At 27.7% G+C, this 22,616-nt stretch overlaps 1 protein-coding gene across 1 annotated transcript; it reads right to left on the bottom strand.

The window, feature by feature from the left end:
• Positions 1 to 377: 377 nt before the first annotated feature.
• Positions 378 to 8,104, bottom strand: LOC130674588 (dnaJ homolog subfamily C member 3). The gene is made up of 6 exons (XM_057479957.1): positions 7,878 to 8,104; positions 7,652 to 7,762; positions 7,376 to 7,575; positions 5,550 to 5,875; positions 3,818 to 4,158; positions 378 to 1,974 (listed from the first exon to the last, which is right to left on the bottom strand). The coding sequence occupies exons 1-6, from the start codon at positions 7,924 to 7,926 to the stop codon at positions 1,556 to 1,558; spliced, it is 1,446 nt and encodes a 481-aa protein (XP_057335940.1). The 5' UTR covers positions 7,927 to 8,104; the 3' UTR covers positions 378 to 1,555.
• Between the last annotated feature and the right edge of the window lie 14,512 nt (positions 8,105 to 22,616).

The following is a 22,616-nucleotide window of genomic DNA, read 5'->3' as shown; positions in this document are numbered from 1 at the left end:
AATTAGAAATAAATTAAAATAATTGTGTCTTAATAATGACGTCTAGAATTAACATCTATTTAGTGCGCGAAAATCGTTCCAATCTTTAGGTCCATTATTTAGTTGCCGGGTCATTATCGGGTTACTCTTTCAATAACCTGAAAGTGTCGACATCAATGAAAACTCAATTTTCGGAAATTGGACAGCAAACAATAACTTCCCTATTTTTTTTTTTAAATTTGAAATTTTTTTATACTAAAGTTAAGAATTTTTTCGAATTATTTTAGTTAATTGGAGTGTAGGAAAATATCGCGTTTTGTAAAATTTAAATTATTTTTGGTTCAATCGAATAAAAAAAAAAAAAAAACTAAAATTGTTTTCAAATAAAAACACAAAAATTTTAAATGTATAAATTATTTAAATATATTTAAACAAATTTATAGCAGTACAATATTTATCTTAAAATTTATATACATTAGAAACTCATCAAACACGCGCACAGCACTTACATTGTATTAAAATTAATATTAAGCAATATTTATATATGTATATATTTATAACTTTGTTAATTAATATATTTATAACTATAATAGCTAGATGACAGTCGACAAAACCCTCATGGAAGATTCTGACTAAAAATAATGGTATGTACATCGCTTTAAACCTCTTATAATTCATCTAATTACATCGGTTCATTATTATTACTATACAAATTCAGTTTTAAAATCTATCAGGATCAATAGTCGAAAAATTACACAAGACTTTGCATACATAATTCATGTCAAATAATTTCCTCCTATCAAACTTACGTTCAAATGCTTCTACACCCGAAACAGTCAATCCGACAAAAAAATTTTTCAAATAAAAAATGTTCGTTTTTTTATGCAGAACAAAAAAGTTCTCTTTAAATTTTGCGATATCGTGATTAGATTCCGAGATAATCGCAATCAAAAGTCCTCTTCACGTTAATCACTTGAAAATATGACACGCAGAGCTAATTTCTCAATTATCTCGATTAGTTTGCGATATATCGATAAATTCAAAGATACTTTTTTTGTTCTCCATAAAAAAATGTACATTTTTTACTAGAAGAATTTTTTTATACGACTGACCGTTTAGATATTAAAGTTTTTTTAACATAAATTTGACTTACGACAAACTCTCAATTTAAAATTTAAGAGCCTGCGCGTAGATAAAATAATTAGACTAAATATGTCTACAAAGTCTTTAATGTAATTAATGATAATTGCACAGCTGTTATTTTATTATTAAACTATTTATCTACAAACTATATACGCATATGTACATACACGAGTATATTTGTTGATTTAAAAATGGTCGTGTTCAGTCAATAAACGATTAAAAAATCCTGATAATTAAAAATAATTTCACACTCTGTAGTTTAAATTTAAATAACCGACTAATTATCACAAAGGTTTTATTTTAAATAAACAAAATAAATAATAAACCCGTGTGTCTAGTCGTTAACTATTAATTTTCATATATATGTATGTATATATATGAATTTTTATTTTATTAGTGAGTCAAGAGTCGTTAATTGTGGCGGTTAAAAATTTTAGTTGAATTGGAATTTAAACTGGAAGGGCGAGCCATGGAATTGATGGAACTCCTGGAAGGGATTGAAACCCGACGGATGTTTACCGGACTCAGGGTCGAGAGGGTCTTCACCGCGATCGAATTTCGCCCGTTTTTCAGGGTCTGTAAGAACTTCTTTAGCGGCCGCGATGTCGATGAATTTTTTCTCCGCTCGTTTCTTCTCCTCGCCGTCCTGGAAGTTGTCCGGGTGCCACGTCTGCGCAGCTTTACGGTACGCCTTGACGATGTCTTTCTTCGGAGCATTTCGCGCTACTCCGAGGATCTTGTAGTAGTCGCGGGATTCGGACATTTTTTGACGCTGCTGGGCTGTCTGGAGCAACTCCTTGGCTCGCTGGAAGTGCGGGTCTATTTCTAGAGCTTCTTTCAAATCTGCTATGGCTGTAAAATAATTTATTTTATGAATAATAATTCAAGGGTAGACTAGTTTTGATTTTAAATTCAATTTTAAAGGTATGAAACTCGAGTTAAAATTTCGCAGAGATAAAAAAAAATAAAGTTTAAAATTTTCGAATGATTCTAAAGTTAGCAGACACTAAATAATTTTTTATCTTTTTTTTTTTTTGACAGTTTAGTTACAAAAAATTAAAAAACTAAAAAATGCACATGTAGAAAATTTAAAAAACTATAAGTGCATTTTTTTAAATACTTTTTTTTTTTTTATAATTTATTGTTTTGAATAAATTCCAAAAATTTTTAGACGTCGGCTAACTTGAGTATCATAATTTTCGATGCTTACATTACAATTATTTTGTAAAAATAATTGCGGTAAGGTAAAAGCCCCTATACCCGCTCAGTACCATTAGTCGTTCACTTCAAATGAATCGTTTATTTGAGAAACCCCATAAGTCATGTTTTTTACGAAATTGGGTTTTTTGCATTTTTGGGTTCTTTGGATGTCCCTCCATAGAAATTAATCAAAATATGCATCAAATCAGCGTTTAAAAAAAATTAACGGGGTGACAGCAATTTCATTCAATTGAGAAACCCCATAAGTCAATCAACTTTAAATAATTTTTTTAAGTAGTTTCAGTTAAAAAATTAAATTTTTCTTGTTGGAATCTTTTCCAGAGACGCTAAGATTATTGTATTCAATTATTTATTTATTATTTTAATGTCAAGTTTTTCCAAAAAAATGTTTTTTGTGTTTCCTGAAAAATTTTGTTTTCTTGACTTATGGGGTTTCTCAAATAAACCATTCAAATAATTATTTGTGAATCTAAATATATTAAAATATAAGGTATCAAATTATTTTATAATCGATTATAAATTTAAATTAAGTGACTGTTTTCAAAATCGCGCTCAGCCGGGCATTTTTTACATTAACGTTCATTCGTTAGATTAAATTTTGGTTCCGTCAAATTATTTAAGAAATGTTATAACTATATCTTATTAAATATATTTTCAAAATTCATGAAATTTTATATTATGAAAGAATAAAGTAGTATAATTTATAAAGTATTTGTCCAAATCAATAAACTTATCATAGTTTAATTGATATTGTCTTTGAGCGACTATAGGGCCATGTGTTGATCGAGTAATGGTACATCACAACTTTTAGCGAGCGACTATGGGTGCACTCAAAGATCTTATTTAATAAATTAATAATAATCAATTATCAACATTATTCTTCAAACTTAAATTTTATTCTAATACTCGAAACTTAAAAAAATAACTATAAAAGAAAAAATATGGTTTTTCATTTTATTTATTAATTTATATTGAGTGATTCAATTTCATTCCAATGAAAAGTGAGCGGGTATCGGGGCTTTTACCTTATTAATTAAAAAAAAATTGAAAGCTTGATGTACCTGAAGATCGGAACGTTTTTCACGAAACGAAAATGGAAAAATCGAAATGAAAAGTAAAAAATCTACTGGATCTAGATTTCTAAAATGTTTCGCACGTCAGCCGAAAATTGCAGCCTACCCCATTTACTTCTTAAGTAAATTACATAAATTTTTTTCATTTTCGTTGCACGAAAAACGTTCCGATCTTCAGGTACATAAAGCTTGAGCTTTAAATTTTAAATTGACATTTGTCAAAAGTAAATTTAAAAAAAAAAAAATTTGAATATTTTTTAAATAATTCCTGTTCCCTAATTTTGTCTCCGTATTTAAAAAATTAATAAATCTCGCTTTAGATAAAAATATCAAACTCGCAATTCAAAACAGGCTTTCAATCAATAAAAATAATAATTAATTAATTAAATAAAAATAATTACCATCCTCGTACATCTCAGCAGCAAGATAAGCTTCAGCACTATCGCACAGCAAAGTTTGATCTTTATGGATTTTTAAAGCTTGCTGGCAATTTTTAACAGCCCCAGTAGGATCAGTGTGTGGCATACATTTGCACAATGACTGATAAGCTTTCAATTTAACATTATCAATATCAGTTTCAAGCTTGAGAGCTTTCTGTGCCGTTTTAACACACTTTGGATAATCATGTGACTCTTCAGCCAGTGAGGCCTCATCAAGATTTTTAGCGACGTCTTTTATTTTTTTGTAAAACTTGAAACATTCTTTGTGTTCTGGGTCACGTTTTAAACAGCTTCTTATCTCACTGTAAATTTTAATTATGAATTAATTAATTGATTACCTTACAACAATAATAATTACACTGTAAAAAATTTGAGTGAACACGAAGTGGATGACTTTTTATTTATTTAATTCCCGGAATTAATTTCCCTCCGAAGGGGAGTTTCGGAAAATATTAATTATAAAAAAAATTACTAATACATAGCGAGCTTAGGCCTTTGATATTTTGACATTTATATTGAGTACGGAAATAATTACGAACTCCCTTTCCATATATTCACGCGAAATGATTTTTAAAAATAATAAGCAGCTGATAATAAAACATGAACAAATATAATTCCACTGAGTCACAAACTGACGTATGATTTACATCAATCATACCACGAGATAACATCTCATATTGTACTGAAATATAAAATATTCCCATAAAAACTATGTTATTACAGCGATTCAATAATTTAATATTTTCACTATTTATTATATATATGAAATAATAATTTAGTGAGTCACTAAAACATTTTATAAATTAAAAACATAATATTTTAAGTTTAATTATTAATATCTGAATGAATTATTTATTTAAATAATTATGTTTCTAATTAACAGCTGTTTCTATAAATATAAATTTATTTAAGTATTAAACCTCCGGACCGGAGTGAATGCGGATTTAAATAAAATCCGCGTCACTCCGAAATCACTCCGCTCATAAAAAAATCCCAATTCACTCCGCATGCAGAGTGATTTTTTTTTAAACTCCGGAACTCCGAGTGACGGAGTGGATTCGGATTGAAATAAAATCCGGATTCACTCCCAATTTTTAAGTGTAGATGTAAAATTTTTTTTGAATAATTTTTTTACGCGCCAATTGTCATTTAATTTAAAAAAATGACCTATGGACCCTAATAGCCACTTTAGCTTGAAATTGGCAGTAATTTGACAATTGAAATTACCGAAATTTGCTGCCCGAATTTGCCGACAATTTGACAGCAAAAATTATAAAGAAAAATTTGCACGCGGAGTGATTTTACTTTAAAACTCCTGGACTCTCAGTGACGGAGTAGATTCGGGTTAAAATAAAATCCGCCCTGATAGCCAAGTTGGCCGCAACTTGTCGACAACCTGCTGCCGCAACCTGTCGCCAAGTTCGCCGCAAAAGTTGGCATTTCCATAAGTTTTCGGCAACTTTCCGAGAAAATTGTCGACAACTTTCAGCTCGTGTAACTGTTGCCGACAACTTGTAGCCAACTTGTAGTTAACAGTTACACAAGCTGACAGTTGTCGACAACTTGTCATCAAGTTGATCGCACTCAGGTACACCAACTTTCTGATCAGGAACTCTAGCTATCAGGGCGGATTCACTTCGGATTTTTTACAGTGTAGTTGCATAAATAAATGAATAAATAAATAAATACATACTTTAATGACTCACTAACATGACCAAGGCGATAAAGAAAGTTTGATAATTTCAATAATCCTTCAGTGTTATCGGACAGTAATTTTGTTGCTGAGTGGAAATCATTTACGGCATTCATATAATCTTTGTTAGCAACATGACATTCAGCTCTTAGTTCACGTAATTCAGCATTCCAAGGACACAATTCTATTGCCGTGGTGATTAGATCAACGGCTTCATAGTGTCGCCCGCTGTGTATTAGCGCCTTTGCTTGCTCAATATTGTCACGAACTTCATCTATCAGGTAATAATTTTTCAGCGCTTCATCATTCGATGGCTCAACTTCCAACTAGAAAAATATTTAAATAATCAGTTAGTTAATTACTTACATTTTTAATTAAACTTTACGGTAATTTTACTTAAAATCACGTAAAAATTAATGAGATTTTTAATTTTCAAAATTAATATCTCAATAGTTTATTTCTTAGACAATACTTTTTTTTTTTAAACTACAAATTATAAAAAATTGCACCTGTAGTTTTTAAAATTTTCTACATGTGCATATTTTTAGTTTTTATTTTTTTGTAGTTGATTTGTTGTAAAAAAAATTCGAAACTTTTTAATTGTCTGTTAATTTCAGGATCATGAATAAAATTCAATAATTTCCAACATTCCGGATCCATGATTTAAAACGAGTGTGAATGTAGCAGACATCAGACAAATTTAAAATTATAAATAAATAGAGTAAATAATTTAAAAAATAATATTTATAAAAAATGCACTCATTAATTTCAAAATTTTTTAAACGCGCATTTTTAAAAATTGAATTTTATTAATTATTTACTCGATTTATTAATTTTAAATTTGTCTGATGTCTACTACATTCACACTCATGATTTAAAAACTAATTAATTATTTTATCAGAATTTTTTTTAAACAAATTTCATAAATTTTTTTAAACTCCGAACTTTTAAAAATTAAACTAATAAATTTAATCAATCAATATTTTGATTTTGAAGATTTAAAATCTCAAATTGACTTTTAATTTTGTAGTTTTTTAAAAAATTTATTAATTAAAAAAATATTTCTTATCTTTAAAAAAAAAAAAAATTAATACAGACTCCAGAATTTGTATGATACTGAAATAAGGCGACGTCTCATAATTTCTAGATTTTTTTGTAAAAAACGACAAATTATAAGAAAAAAATATTTTAGAAAATTGCACTTATAGTTTTTTAATTTTCTACACATGCATACTTGTAGTTTCATTTTTGTTATTTTGTTTAAAAACAAAATCAAAAAATTACTAATCGTCTGTTTACTTCAAGATCATTAATTTTTATGATACTAAAGTTAGCCATGACCCTGAAGTTAGCAAACAATTCAAAATTTTAGGATTTTATTTTGAACAATTAAATTTGAAGAAAAAAAGAAACTGAAAAATGCACATGTAGAAAATTAAAAAGACTATAAGTGCATTTTTTAAATATTTTTTTCCTATAATTTATCGTCTTTTAAAAAATCTAAAAATTATTAGACGTCGGCTTACTTTAGTATCATAGTTAGCCGACGTCCAATAACTTTTTGATTTTTTTTAAAACCATAAATTCAAAAGAAAAAAAATATTTTAAAAAATTGCACCTGTAGTTTTATAAATTTTCTACACCTGCATATTTTTATTTTTTATTTTTTTACAAATCAAATCGTAGAAAAAAAATCCGAAAATTCTTAATTGTCTGCTAATTCCAACATCATTAATTTTTCTCAGTAAAAAATATTAGGAAATTCATTTTTCAGATTGAAACAAAAAATTTGATCTTTCAAATAATTAAAAAAAAAACCAACGTACCACATGCTGATAATCTTTAGCAGCTTTATCAAACTGCCCTTGTTTAAATAAAACATTAGCACGCTGGAATCTAGCAGCAATAAAGTCTGGTTTAAGTTCTAGAACTTTATCGAAATCTTGCAGCGCAAATTTCGGTTTCTCCAACGCGAAATACGCGATACCTCTTTGATAGTACGCTCTATAATTATTAGGATCTCCATCTAAAAATAAAATATTAATTGGAGTCTGGTCTCATTACATCCAGCAATTAAATTAACCGATATTTCCAAAACATACCAACAGCAGCATGACAATGTGTCAACGCATCTTGGAGTTGTCCTCTCACCAAAAAATTACGACTCATCTCCAAATGCTTGTCGATATCACGTTGTGATACGCTGCCACCCACTAAAATAAATATACTTATTATTTATCAACTCAAATTTAAAATAACGAAAAAATTATTGTAATAAAAATAATAAATATGAGAATTTTTGTTTTATTTTAAGGTTAATTTACTCACCGTCTGAATAAAGATTTAGTAAAATAAATATTAAGCCACAAGGAAACATTTTAAATTTTATAAATTTTTTATAAATGATGATGTTTTATTATTTAAAATATATACACTAGTTATGTTTAGTTGCTTGTTGTGGAATAATCACTTATCTGTGAGTTAGTACGACAAAACTATAAAGCCACACAGACATTGCGATCGTGGTCTTACGTGATTGGTCCAACACACACTGTCGCACACTGGCACGCAAGTATTTTGTGTTCTTTTTACTTCATGCATCATTCAAATACATATATGTATACATATGTGGAGGTTGGTAAGAGATATGATTTCCGTACTTGAAAATTTAAAGAAAAAAATAATGAAAATTTGTAATGAATTTTTGAAAATTTTACGAATTTCACAATAAAAAAAAATTCATTGATAAAAAATTTTTGAAACTTATTCGAAGAATTTTTCACAATTTTTGTGTCAAAGGTGAATGACCTTTGACAGCAACCAAATTTTTGGATTTTTAAAAAAAATTTTAGTTATAAAATTTGAAAACGAGGGTAAATGTCTAAACGTCAGACGAATTTAAAAATGAAACTGAAGTTAGCTGACGTTTGATAATTTTTGGATTCTTTTCAAACCTATAAATAAAAAAAAAAATATTTTAAAAAATTGCACCTGTAGTTTTTTTGATTTTCTACATGTGCATATTTTTGGTTTGACTTTTTTTTTGGAATTTATAAGTCGAAAAAATATCGGAAAATTGTTAATTGTCTGTTAACTTCAGAGTCATAATTTAAAAATATAAATAAAAAGAGGAAATAATTTATTTATTTATTTATTTATTTATTTATTTATTTACGCTTTCAGCAATTTAAAAGAAATTTACATTTTTTGAGTACTCGTTGACTAGTCCAAATATTCTGTTCCTGGGTCCGTTTTGTATAAATGACTTATTATTGGAGTAAGGTACTTCTAGAAGTCTATTTTCCCTTAGATTCTTATTCGGAATGTTGAATTTAATATCTGACAATATTTCTGGCGAATCGATCATATGGTTTATTGCTTGAAAAGGAAGGTCAAATCTGCTAGTACGCGTCTTTCGGGTAATTTCGGATAATTTAAAAAATAATACTTCCAAAAAATGCGCTTATGAATTTCAAAATTATTTAAATGCGCATTTTTAAAAAATTTAATTTTATTAATTATTTACTCCATTTATTTATAGTTCTAAATTTGACTGATGTCTGCTACATTCACACTCATAAATTTTTATTTAATCACATAAACAAATTCAGTATCTGACCTCGCAAAATTATTGATAATTTTGATGTCAGTAATTTTGGAATATCATTAAAAAAAAAGAAAAAAAAATTAAGCGAATATAGAAACAAACAAAGTATTCTATGGAGCATAATTTAAATAGAAGGCAGAGTTACCGTTTGAGAGCCATTTTTTTTATCTACTTAAAAAAATATAATTAAATAATTTGTAAAATACGCAATGACATAATTACTTTTCAAAACGTGTTAACAAATACTTTAATTACGCTTTATTACAATGAAAATTTTTCAAATACTTTTTTATTGATTTAAATAAAATATCAAGTGTCCGAAAATGGGGCAGTCACCACAAACGGCACTAAACCCTGATTATAATTATTAGAAAATAAGCCTCCATTAAAATTCTCTAAATTATAAACTAACAATAGGAACAAAATATCAAAATTAATGATGAAAATTTACTATCGATCTTTCGCGGATAATAATTTAATAAATATTAAGTAAAATATAATTTATTGTTGATAATTGTAACCATTAATTACAATTAAAGCTTCTGTTACAATTTAAAAGTTTTATTGAGCATTACGTTGTTCAATAAAATTATCATTATTATTGTTATTATCATTATATTACTAGTCAGTGTAGTAGATGGAACTCCACCCATACAGGAAAATACGACGGGGCCAGATATGGGCCACACTTGGCGCAATGCTGTCGATCTCTGGCCCATGCTTGTAAACCTGCTTTGGCCCAGCTTTGGCAAAAGTCTGGGATGATAACAGGGTGCCAGGCTTGGTTGTTACCATTGGCCCAGGCATCATTGCCAAGGCTGGCCCATGCGTGGTGGCCAGATCTGAGCCATGCTTGTTTGCCAGACCTGGCCCATGCTTGCTTGCCAGACTTGGCCCATGCATCGACAAAACAAATAAATTTAATTTAAAAAAAATTTTATTATTATTATCCTAATAGAGTTTGTGATCATTAACGTTTAAACTATTTAAGTGAGGTATATGACGTGAAAAAACTCGGTTAAATTCTGCTGGGCTCTGGGCGCAAACTGCCGTCCTTCTGATCGCTAGGTTTGAACGGTAGCTACTGGACGAACCTACTAATGTTGAACTGAAACTTTTATATGTTGTACTTATTCATTTTACTACAACTACTTGGTTTTATGAAATATAAAGAGCAATTAAATAAATATTTTCGATTAAGAAAAAAAATCATAATTTCGTATTATTTTGATTATAATTACATAATTTTTAAAAATAAAATTTATTAAATTTAATTGATTATTTATCAAGAACCCAGTTGAATTGTCTTGCTCTACCACCAATATTGAAAATAACATTTATTGTAAAAATTCATGAGTTATTTCTTACTTAAATTAATTTTTATAACTAAAATTATAAAATTACGGTTGTTGATTGCAAATAGCAACGAACTAAAAAATATTTCAATTATTAGTAGTAAATAATTTTAATCGCAATATTATAATATTTATTAATTAAAACTTATTTTAATTCAAAAATAAATAATTATTAATTTAAAAAACGTGGGTTAACCAATTCTGGCCCAAGGATAGGGAACTATAGGTATAGCCGAACTTGGATAATCCTACCTTGGCCCAAATCTGGCTTGCCATTGAATGATCAAGGCAGGGGAACCTAGTCTTGACCTAACCTCGGGTAATCATTGGGTCGGCCAAGGCTAGGTTACCCAGTCTTGGCCCATGTTAGGGTTACCATCCAACGGCCGAGGTTAGGTTACGCAAACTTCGCCCAAGTTAGGGTGGCTCTAGGCTTGGCCAAAGCTAGGTTATTCAGTCTTGGCCCAAGCCTGGGTAATCATTGGAATGGCCAAGACTAATTACCCAGTTATGGCCCGGGCATGGGACAGTATAGGTTTGCCAAGATGGGCTTCCCAATAATGTCCCAGGCATGGCCCCGTCGTTCAACTCTGGGGCTTCCTGTATGGAATGACCTTCAAACAGATGGGACAATAGATACTGTAGAATTTTTTGCTGGAAAAATTTAAGTCCTTAATGGAATCCTACCTAGGATCCCCGAGTAATTACAATTTTTCTCATAATATACATTTTCTTTAAAAAAAATGTATAGTATGGGTAAAAGTAATTACTGAGGTGCCTCGTGTAGGATGCCACTAAAAACTCAAATTTAGTCAGTAAAACTCAGCAGTTTCTCTTGTCTCGTCGGTTGAAAGTGCATTTATCTTAACACGTGTTTTCAGACTTATTTTTAAATTGTAAATTTGTAAACTCAATAAATTAAACAATAATTAATTTCTACACATCTGAGGTAAGTAAATTTTTTTATTACGTATTTTTTTCAATTAAAAATTTTAGAACTTTTTCATGCACTGGTCAAAAAAATTAAAAAATATCCGATTGAAAGTTTAATATATAATTTTAGTTAATTTATGTCGTGTATTATTGTATTGTATCGAGGGTTTTCTGACGCAACCTCGTATCTCAAAAACTACTTTTCAGGAGGGACAAAAAAACGTTTTATAATGAACTTCTGGCTTTTTTTTCATTAATTCTTTTTACAAATTTAAAAACGATATATTACATTGTTTTTAGATTTGTACGAAGAAGTAATAAAAAAAAGCTAGAAGTTCATTACAAAACGTTTTGTTGTCCCTCCTGAAAAGTAGTAGTTTTTGAGATACGAGGTTGCGTCAGAAAACCCTCGTAGTCTAGTCAACAAGTGCCTTTTTGACGAAAACCTGTTCAACCTCATCGAAAATTATGGTTTTGGTCTCATTCGATTCGAAATGGCATCTAGAAAAAATGTTCAACTGGAAAATTGGGGCTCGCAAAAATTGTAAAAGTTATAAACAATTTAGTGAAAAAAAAAAAAAGGGTTTGGTTTTTTGCAAATATTTCGAAAAATATTTGAGATATCCAAAATTAAAAAAAAGATCCTTAAAGAGGAGGAAATTTTACTAAAAAAAAGTCCTACCTCCCCGAATTGTACCGACAATATTTATAATTTTAATTTAACGGTGAAAATGGGACTAAAAACGGGTAGCGGCGCGTGCACGCGCGTTGACCGAATCAATACAATTATGAATAAAAATAATTTTCACTGATAAAATATAAATATTAAGGAATAAAAAAAATTTGGTACTTTCAAAACACATGAATAAATAATAATTCGCCGAAAAAAAATTTTTACTCCGACTTTTCAATTAACTATGCTATTGTTAATTAGTTAATTTTTACCTGTTGAAAGTTTACATAAAAACCCTGATTATTTCAAAACTAAAAACCCAGAATTTTTTTCACTTCTTGGAGCTATTCTTGAAAGGGTTTAAAAAAGATCGCCATCGGAAAAATTTAAAAATTTTGATTTTTCACTTTTTTATTAACAATCTAAGGCATTGAAAAATGAAAAACTTAAATAAAGCAATCAAGAAAATTTTTTTTTTTTATTTTTTTTATTAGTTTGTTTTTTTATCGCTAAAAGCTACATAACAATAATTTTTAAAAAATTTTTACTTGCATTGTTTAAATAATTGTTATAAACAAATGTATTGCTAATAAGATTTTTAAAAAATTTTTTTTGGGAATAAGATGCTTAATGAAAATAATGATTTTTAAAAAAAAAATCGTTTCTTAAAAAAATTTATTTATTGCTCAAAAACGCATTTGCTAATTAACAATCTTTTTTTGTTGCTTAATACTAATATTAAGGAACCATTTTTTTTTTTTAAATCATAATTTATCATGTTATCTTATATTATAGAAAAAAAAATTTTTTTTATTCATTTTTTATTTGTTTATTTAACAAACAATTTGTTATAAACAAATGAATTTTTACGCAATATTTTTTTTTAAATACTAACAAAAATACTAAAAACAACCATGTGTATTTTTTTTTGAGAAAAAAATTTTTTCTATTTTTTATATAATTTTTAAAATTATTGTACACTTGGACTTGTCGCTACCTTTCTGTTTTTCTTCATTGTTATTTAAATAACTTATAAATTATTAAAGATACGACTAGAACACTTCAAGCCTTATTTATTCTTCATTAAATAATAAACAAATTGAGCGTTTAACCGAAGCTCTAACTCAATTACATAATGAATTATGAATGAAAGTATTTATATAAAAAAAATTCTTTCACTTTTTTTTATTTGTAGTTCATAAAATGCTTAGACTAAAAAAATTAAAGAATTATTTTTATATAAATACTTTCATTCATAATTCATTATGTAACTGAGTTAGAGCTTCGGTTAAAAGCTCAATTTGTTTATTAATTAATGAAGAATAAATAAGGCTTGAAGTGTTCTAGTCGTATCTTTAATAATTTATAAGTTATTTAAATAACAATGAAGAAAAACAGAAAGGTAGCGACAAGTCCAAGTGTACAATAATTTTAAAAATTATATAAAAAATAGAAAAAATTTTTTTCTCAAAAAAAAATACACATGGTTGTTTTTAGTATTTTTGTTAGTATTTAAAAAAAAATATTGCGTAAAAATTCATTTGTTTATAACAAATTGTTTGTTAAATAAACAAATAAAAAATGAATAAAAAAAATTTTTTTTTCTATAATATAAGATAACATGATAAATTATGATTTTAAAAAAAAAAATGGTTCCTTAATATTAGTATTAAGCAACAAAAAAAGATTGTTAATTAGCAAATGCGTTTTTGAGCAATAAATAAATTTTTTTAAGAAACGATTTTTTTTTTAAAAATCATTATTTTCATTAAGCATCTTATTCCCAAAAAAAATTTTTTAAAAATCTTATTAGCAATACATTTGTTTATAACAATTATTTAAACAATGCAAGTAAAAATTTTTTAAAAATTATTGTTATGTAGCTTTCAGCGATAAAAAAACAAACTAATAAAAAAAATAAAAAAAAAAAATTTTCTTGATTGCTTTATTTAAGTTTTTCATTTTTCAATGCCTTAGATTGTTAATAAAAAAGTGAAAAATCAAAATTTTTAAATTTTTCCAATGGCGATCTTTTTTAAACCCTTTCAAGAACAGCTCCAAGAAGTGAAAAAAATTCTGGGTTTTTAGTTTTGAAATAATCAGGGTTTTTATGTAAACTTTCAACAGGTAAAAATTAACTAATTAACAATAGCATAGTTAATTGAAAAGTCGGGGTAAAAATTTTTTTTCGGCGAATTATTATTTATTCATGTGTTTTGAAAGTACCAAATTTTTTTTATTCCTTAATATTTATATTTTATCAGTGAAAATTATTTTTATTCATAATTGTATTGATTCGGTCAACGCGCGTGCACGCGCCGCTACCCGTTTTTAGTCCCATTTTCACCGTTAAATTAAAATTATAAATATTGTCGGTACAATTCGGGGAGGTAGGACTTTTTTTTAGGAAATTTCCTCCTCTTTAAGGATCTTTTTTTTAATTTTGGATATCTCAAATATTTTTCGAAATATTTGCAAAAAACCAAACCCTTTTTTTTTTTTTCACTAAATTGTTTATAACTTTTACAATTTTTGCGAGCCCCAATTTTCCAGTTGAACATTTTTTCTAGATGCCATTTCGAATCGAATGAGACCAAAACCATAATTTTCGATGAGGTTGAACAGGTTTTTGTCAAAAAGGCACTTGTTGACTAGACTATCGGTATGCCCGCATAGTCCAGTCGATGTGCACGAAAAAACGGTGCAAGATCAAAAAAGGCGCTTTTAGTAACCGATTTAAAAAAATTTTTTTTTTAAATGTTAGAAAAAATTTAAAACAAAAAGTTGATTTAAATTCGATATGCGCAAATTTTTTTTTATAAAACAATTAGATGTAAAATTGAATATCTCAGAAACTATTGAGAAGTTATCGAGACAAATTAGTATCATTATGTTTGGGATTTAATAACGAATAAAATAAATATTGACCGAAGTCTCTACGACGAATAGCTGAGATAAAAATTATTAAAGCGCGAAAAACGAAAAAGCGCGTCATTTTGTCCGCGCGCGTATAAACAAAAGGCTGTAACTGGGTCGCATATCAATATTTTTACAAATTTTTTTTTATTCTTTTGGTAAATCATATATCAACCATAAATAAAATTGGTAACTTCCAAAAAAATTTTTTCGAGTTTAAGATTTAAAAAAAGTAAAAATCACTTTTTGTTAATTAAAAAATAGGAAAAATAATAAATAAATAAAGTGACCTAATGTATAGTTTTGTTTGAACAATTACCTAAACAATTACGGGTAATGACAGTTAAAAAAAAATTTTTTTTTCATAAGAAAGTGCGTTTTAAAAATTATTGGAATTTATCAACAATTAAAAAAAAAATATCTATTTTTTTTTTTAACAACATAAATTCATCTCGCGAAATTCTGAATCGAATGGTATAAACTAATTTTGGTCGATTTTTTGAAATTTTTCCTTTATAATTTTCAGTATGAGGACTTAGAAAAAATTGGACTTCGGATATCTTTGGGAATTGCTAGAGAGAGAAAGTAATCGTTATCCGTTAGAAAAAGACACTACGTCTTATGCCTACTTTCTCTCTCTAGCAATTCCCGAAGATATCCGAAGTCCGAAGTCCAATTTTTTCTAAGTCCTCATACTGAAAATTATAAAGGAAAAATATCAAAAAATCGACCGAAATTAGTTTATACCATTCGATTCAAAATTTCGCGAGATGAATTTATGTTGTATCAAAAAAAAAAATTTTTTTTTTTTAATTGTTGATAAATTCTAATAATTTTTAAAACGCATTTTCTTATGAAAAAAAAATTTTTTCTTGACTGTCATTACCCGTAATTGTTTAGGTAATTGTTCAAAAAAAATTATACATTAGGTCACTTTATTTATTTATTATTTTTTCTATTTTTTAATTAACAAAAAGAAGTGATTACCACACTTTTCTTTGAATTAATTTTTTCATGAGTGTATTGGATTCATTCCCATAATATTATAGGAATGGTTCCTATGATAGTATGGGACCTATTCCTATTATAGTATGGGACCTATTCCTATTATATTATGGGAATGATTCCCATAATAGTATAAGAACAATTCTAATAGCATTATGGGAACCATTCTTATAAGATTATGGGAATAGTTCCTATACTATTCTAGGAACCATTCCTATAACGTTATGGGAATGGTTTCTATAATTTATGGGAATGATTCCTATAAAATATAGGATTCATTCCTCTATATTATGGGAATGATTCCCAGAATATTACAGGAAAAATTCCTATAAATTATAAAAACCATGTCAATAATTATAGGAACCATTCCTACACTGTTATTGGTAGCATTCCCACACGGAGAAAAAAATATTGTTCTCAGAAGTATACTGTATAGTTACAGTAACAATACGCTATAGTTATCTACTAGATTGTTACTGCAACGATCTACTGTATCGTTCTGACAACAATACGGTGGATAGCTCTGAGACCTATACGGTATCGTTCTGAGCCCTATCTGACGTCACGCGCGTTGCAAATTATATGAGATATTTAAAAACCTTTATCATTCATAAATAAATGATAAGCAAATAACTTTGATTAAATAAAATAATTTATAAAACTGATTTATTAGTTAGTTATAGTCTAAATAAATTTTAAATATAAATATAAATATATCTTTTAATTTTTTGAATTTATTTATTAGTAATTTAATTTTAAATTCAATATTAATTCAGATCTCATTTGTTTATTAATTATTTTTCTTCTATTTACGTATCACATTTAAATTATAAAACATCGACTATATATAATATTTAGATTTTTGGTTATGAATGTATATTTGATTACAAAAAGCATAAAAAAACACTTATCAATAAATATGTCAACATAGTTACGGAGATTCTACTCTGTTAATTTATTAATTACCCGTGGGTCCATATTTCAACATCACAATTATTTTTTACACTATTTTTTTTATTAAACGTCTGCTAGCAACAATTATACAATATTCAAAAGTTGGCGCGAAAATGGATGTTTAGTTAGGTTAGACGGTGCCGTGTGAGGTGACGACTACGGAAAGTCGTATAGGGCTCACAGCTATCTAATAGATAGTTACTGGAACGATACGGTATTGTTACCATAAGCATACGTATTGTTGTGGTAACGATCTACGAGTTACTATACTTTAGATCGTTCGAGGAGCAATATTTTTTTCTCCGTGCATAATTATAGGAACTGTTCCCATAATTATGGGAAACATTCCTATAATTATAGGAACTGCTTCCATAATTTATGGTCATAGTTCCTATGTTGGTATAGGAAGAAATTTTATAGAATTATGGGAATCGGTTCCATTATTTTTTTTCCGTGTAGTTTGTTGTCACAAATTTTCAGGAAAATCAAAATATGCATGATTTTCAGAAAACGACTTTAAAGTTTTGAAACGCGAAAATAACGCGGAAAATTTTTTCCGAAAGATTATTCGTTTTTTGTTCTAAAAGTACATGGAGAAACGTAACTTTTTTATTCTTTGAGTTTTTTATTTAAACCCTTTTTCAAAAAGTTATAAGCAAAATACCATTAAAAGAGCGGTTTTTTTGAAAATTCCATATCTTTTGAACCAATGATCGAAAGAATCTTAAAATTTAGGAGGATGCGTTTTTTGATGAGTACTAAAACATATCAAAAAATGACGGATAAATATTGTTTTATATATTGTATACAATATATCACATTATAATATTCATATATTTTATATGTAATTTATTTTCAGATATAAAGTTTTTTATGCGGGATTTCTATTGCTCTACGCCTATTTTTCACTAGGTTATATGTTTATGAAAACATTCCATAAAAAATGATTGATTTTGTTTATTACTTCAATTTTTCGACCAGTGTATGGTTCAATCAAATAAAAGAAAAAATTATTATGCATAATAAATTGCGTAGTAAAATTTTTGATTTGAATTGAAATTAAGCTTTCATCCATTTTTTTCTGCTTTAGGACTCATCAGGTACCAAAAATTATCGTGAAAAGGATAATAACGACACGCTTTACAATTACGAAAATCAATAATGAGAAAATCAAAAATACGACAATCAAGAATACAAAAATTAAGAAAATGCAGAAAAAGACTACGACAAAGTCAAATTAGAGTATTTAATAATCACTTGACCGGTATAGAATCTTACGGCAAAGATTATATAGATAATTTAAGAACCGAAAATATCAGTGTTAATGGCTATTATAATTATGTATCTGATGCACCTCTTCTACACCTCGCTGCACTGGTTGGAAATTATAGTATATTTAAAAAGTTTATAGATATTGGTGCTGACATACACAAACAGACGCCTGGAAATATTACGGTCTTACATTCTGCCGCCAACTCCTCAAATTATAATATCGTCAAGTATTTAATAAAAAATGGCTTAGATGTTAATGTTGCGATAAAAAATGTTCGTCCGAAGAATGGAGAAACTGCATTGCACATTGCCGCCGAGAGAGGAACAAAGAAAGTTATAACATTACTATTGGATAGCAATGCTAATATTAATGCTAAATCTGCCATAGGAATCACTCCTCTGATCAAAGCTGTTGAAGCTCGAAACTACGATGCCATGGATGTATTGATAAAGTATGCGCCTGATGCGCTCTTTTACACATATAAAAAAGATGGTTACACTCAAACAATTTTTCATTCAGCTATTTCAAAATCCAACTGGCAAGTGCTTTATGAGTGGCTATTCCTGTTTGCTGACTCGATTGATGTTAATAACAATGATACTAACTTCTTTTCATTCTTTAAATCCCAACTGTTACTTCATCACGCTTTCAGGTCTATCGAGGTCGGTGAAGAAATTATTTTATATCTGCTTTGTGTTGGTGTTGATGTTAATACTCTGGATTCTAACAATAAATTAGCTATCGACTATGCATTAGAATTTCGACCAGATAGTATTTCACTGATTAAGGACCACATTGTAGAATTGATAGCAGCGGGTTTTTATGTTTGTGATCGAAATATTCAAGCTGTTAGTACAGAGGAATTTGATTGTTACTCCGCTGATTGTCATTTAGAAGTTGAAAAAATGAAAAAAAATCAGTTAGAAGACAGTAATATCACATTTATAGAAATTTTACAAAAAAATGAGCGATACGTGGCACCTTATTTGAAGTCTGTTGATTTAAACAATATAATCGATAGTGATCCTCCATTTCCAGAGTACCCAATATATGATTATAAGATTTATTATAAATTGCGGAAAGTTCAGAAAAGAGTTAATTACATAAAAGATTCTGAGGAAGTTATTTATAATATTTTTCATGAATTACATTTTCCAGATACTTTTATCAGAGAATTGTATTTCTACTTGTCAAATAATGATTTAGAAAAGATTATTCCACCGGCCTTCTACACAGAAAATACGAGCTAATCATAGCAGAATCATAGAATAAAATTTATATGTAAGCATGCTGTGGTTATTGCAATAACATAATTTTAATTCTACCTTTTTTATCATGTTCATAATATTAATATTCTTAGTTTTCATGATGCATACCCGTAAAAAAACTGATATACATGTCCATGTACAGCGCATATACACGGAGAGAAATGAAGCTCAACATAAACGAAAAAATACTGTCTGATTTTCGATTTCTACTAGATCTGTTTAGAAAATCATAAATTATGATAATTTTTATGAAAAATTAGTAGAAAGTAATAGGTACGCAAAAAAAATTATAGAGTAGCATAATGATTTTTGAAGTCTTTGATTTTTAATAACCAACAAATATAAAATATGTTATGCTATGAAAGTAATATCAAAATAAATCTTGAAATTTTATAAATTGAGAGTAAAGTTTTGATAAACGTTTGCTATCAATTGAAATGTGAATAAAAATTATTATGTGTTATATATTATAGTTTTTTAATTATGGATTTGTAAATTTTTTATAATTTTGTATCAAAAATTATATTCAGCATGAAAATATTTATTTCAAACAGTATTAAATTCGAAATAAATTCGTTACATTTTAAACTCCTGTGTAAAATTTTTTCTACAAAAAAATGGTTTTTTTGTTTTATATTATATGAATTTTACAATTTTTGATCACACAAGAATTAATAAGAACTATAAATAATAATTGCCACAATAGAATAACAAAATTTACAGGTTTTGTCATGATATTTATATTTACTTCAATTTTTGTTATTATTTACTGGGTATAAATTCTCGAACATTGATTCAATTGAAAATTCTAAAGCTAGCATAATAAAAATTCTTAAAATTTTAAAAGTTTTAGTTTTGTCAGTTGATAAGTTTCATTATATGATCAGTAGAAATTCTACTTTATCAGTAATGCAAAATTTCTCGTGCCAGCATAATAAAATTTGTGAAATTTAAACTGATATTTACTTAGTTGAGGAACAACACTTCTAGAAAATCATTAAAGTTTAAAAAATTAATAACAGTATTTACACCCATTTAATAAAATTTCATTGAAATACAGCTAATTATAATTTCTTGACAATAATTTTTGTTTATCTTGAGTAATTTTTACAACGGTGTTCAAACAAAATAATCTTTCGTTCTGAACATTTCGGATTTATTTGGTTATTTTTCTGATCAGTACTGCGCGGGAATTCATTCAAGAAGCATCTATTTTATTTAGCAAGTATCAACTATTCAGTTGAGTTTTATGGGGTTGTGTGATTGTGAAAATCTTTATTCTTATTGATTTTAATACACTGGTCACAGAAATTAAGGGATAGAAAAAAAATCCGAAATTTTTAGGTGATTTTCAACATGCTGTAACTCGTTGAAAAATGGTCGTATGAAAAAACTAAAAAAAGCAAATTGTAGCCTCAAGTTTCTAGTTTTTAGATCTGGACCTCAAAATTTTTTATCATGTACGGTTCCGGAGTAATCATAAGAAAACCAACGAAAAAAAATTTTCAAAATTTTTGCTGGTCTTTCAATACCTCTATGGGCGACAATAAATTTTTTTGAATAATCCGACTGTCTGACTTTTCTCGGAAATTTTATGCCCTTTAATTTGGTGGCATTAAAAAGTCTCTACGACGATTTGGCGCCGAGTTATCATTGATCAAAGCAAAAAAGTCCATTTTGGCTTTGATAATCAATAACTCCGGAAGCAGGGTTTTGAAAACTGGAAAACATTCTCTATAAGGCAAAATTAGTGGCATTTGATAGAAAAATTTTTTTTAAAGCGATATTGTTTGGTAAAAAACAGGTCAAAATTCACAAATTTAAGGATATTCGGAAATCTTGCTATAACTTTGGATATAACGGATGAACAAAGGATATCTTCGACTTTTTTTCAACCTCAAAGTGTCCTGAAAAAACCCTGAAAATTTCAAATCGCTGCGATTTTTCTTTCTTAGTGCCCCGAAGCTTTAAATTTATCAATTTTGTCAAAAATCACCATAATTAGTAGTTTCTCGGTTTTTGTTCATTTTTTCGATTTGAAAATGGTTTTTTTACCGATAATCTTCATTTCTTTGATCAAAAAGATCGATTATCGAAAAAAATTGAAAAAAAAAAAAATTTTGAAAAAAAATTTTTTTTTTTCAAAATTTTTTTTTTCAAAATTTTTTTTTTTGTTGTATCTGCAATGATTTATCATTGTCAAAAAAAATTCCTAAAATTTTTTTTACCGCCGGCATTAGAGTTACCCAAAGGGTATGTTTGTTAAGTTGACATTTGAAGCAGATGCAGTTACAGCGGTAAAAAAAATTTTAGGAATTTTTTTTGACAATGATAAATCATTGCAGATACAACAAAAAAAAAATTTTGAAAAAAAAAAATTTTTGAAAAAAAAAATTTTGAAAAAAAAAAAATTTTTTTCAAAATTTTTTTTTTTTTCAATTTTTTTCGATAATCGATCTTTTTGATCAAAGAAATGAAGATTATCGGTAAAAAAAACAATTTTCAAATCGAACAAATGAACAAAAACCGAGAAACTACTAATTATGGTGATTTTTGACAAAATTGATAAATTTAAAGCTTCGGGGCACTAAGAAAGAAAAATCGCAGCGATTTGAAATTTTCAGGGTTTTTTCAGGACACTTTGAGGTTGAAAAAAAGTCGAAGATATCCTTTGTTCATCCGTTATATCCAAAGTTATAGCAAGATTTCCGAATATCCTTAAATTTGTGAATTTTGACCTGTTTTTTACCAAACAATATCGCTTTAAAAAAAATTTTTCTATCAAATGCCACTAATTTTGCCTTATAGAGAATGTTTTCCAGTTTTCAAAACCCTGCTTCCATTCTCTGTACGACCAATACATCCGGAGTTATTGATTATCAAAGCCAAAATGGACTTTTTTGCTTTGATCAATGATAACTCGGCGCCAAATCGTCGTAGAGACTTTTTAATGCCACCAAATTAAAGGGCATAAAATTTCCGAGAAAAGTCAGACAGTCGGATTATTCAAAAAAATTTATTGTCGCCCATAGAGGTATTGAAAGACCAGCAAAAATTTTGAAAATTTTTTTTCGTTGGTTTTC

The sequence above is a fragment of the Microplitis mediator genome, chromosome 9 (assembly GCF_029852145.1).
Source record: "Microplitis mediator isolate UGA2020A chromosome 9, iyMicMedi2.1, whole genome shotgun sequence".
In the NCBI taxonomy this organism is placed as follows: Eukaryota; Metazoa; Arthropoda; class Insecta; order Hymenoptera; family Braconidae; genus Microplitis; species Microplitis mediator.
This window is presented reverse-complemented; position numbering and strand designations above follow the sequence as displayed.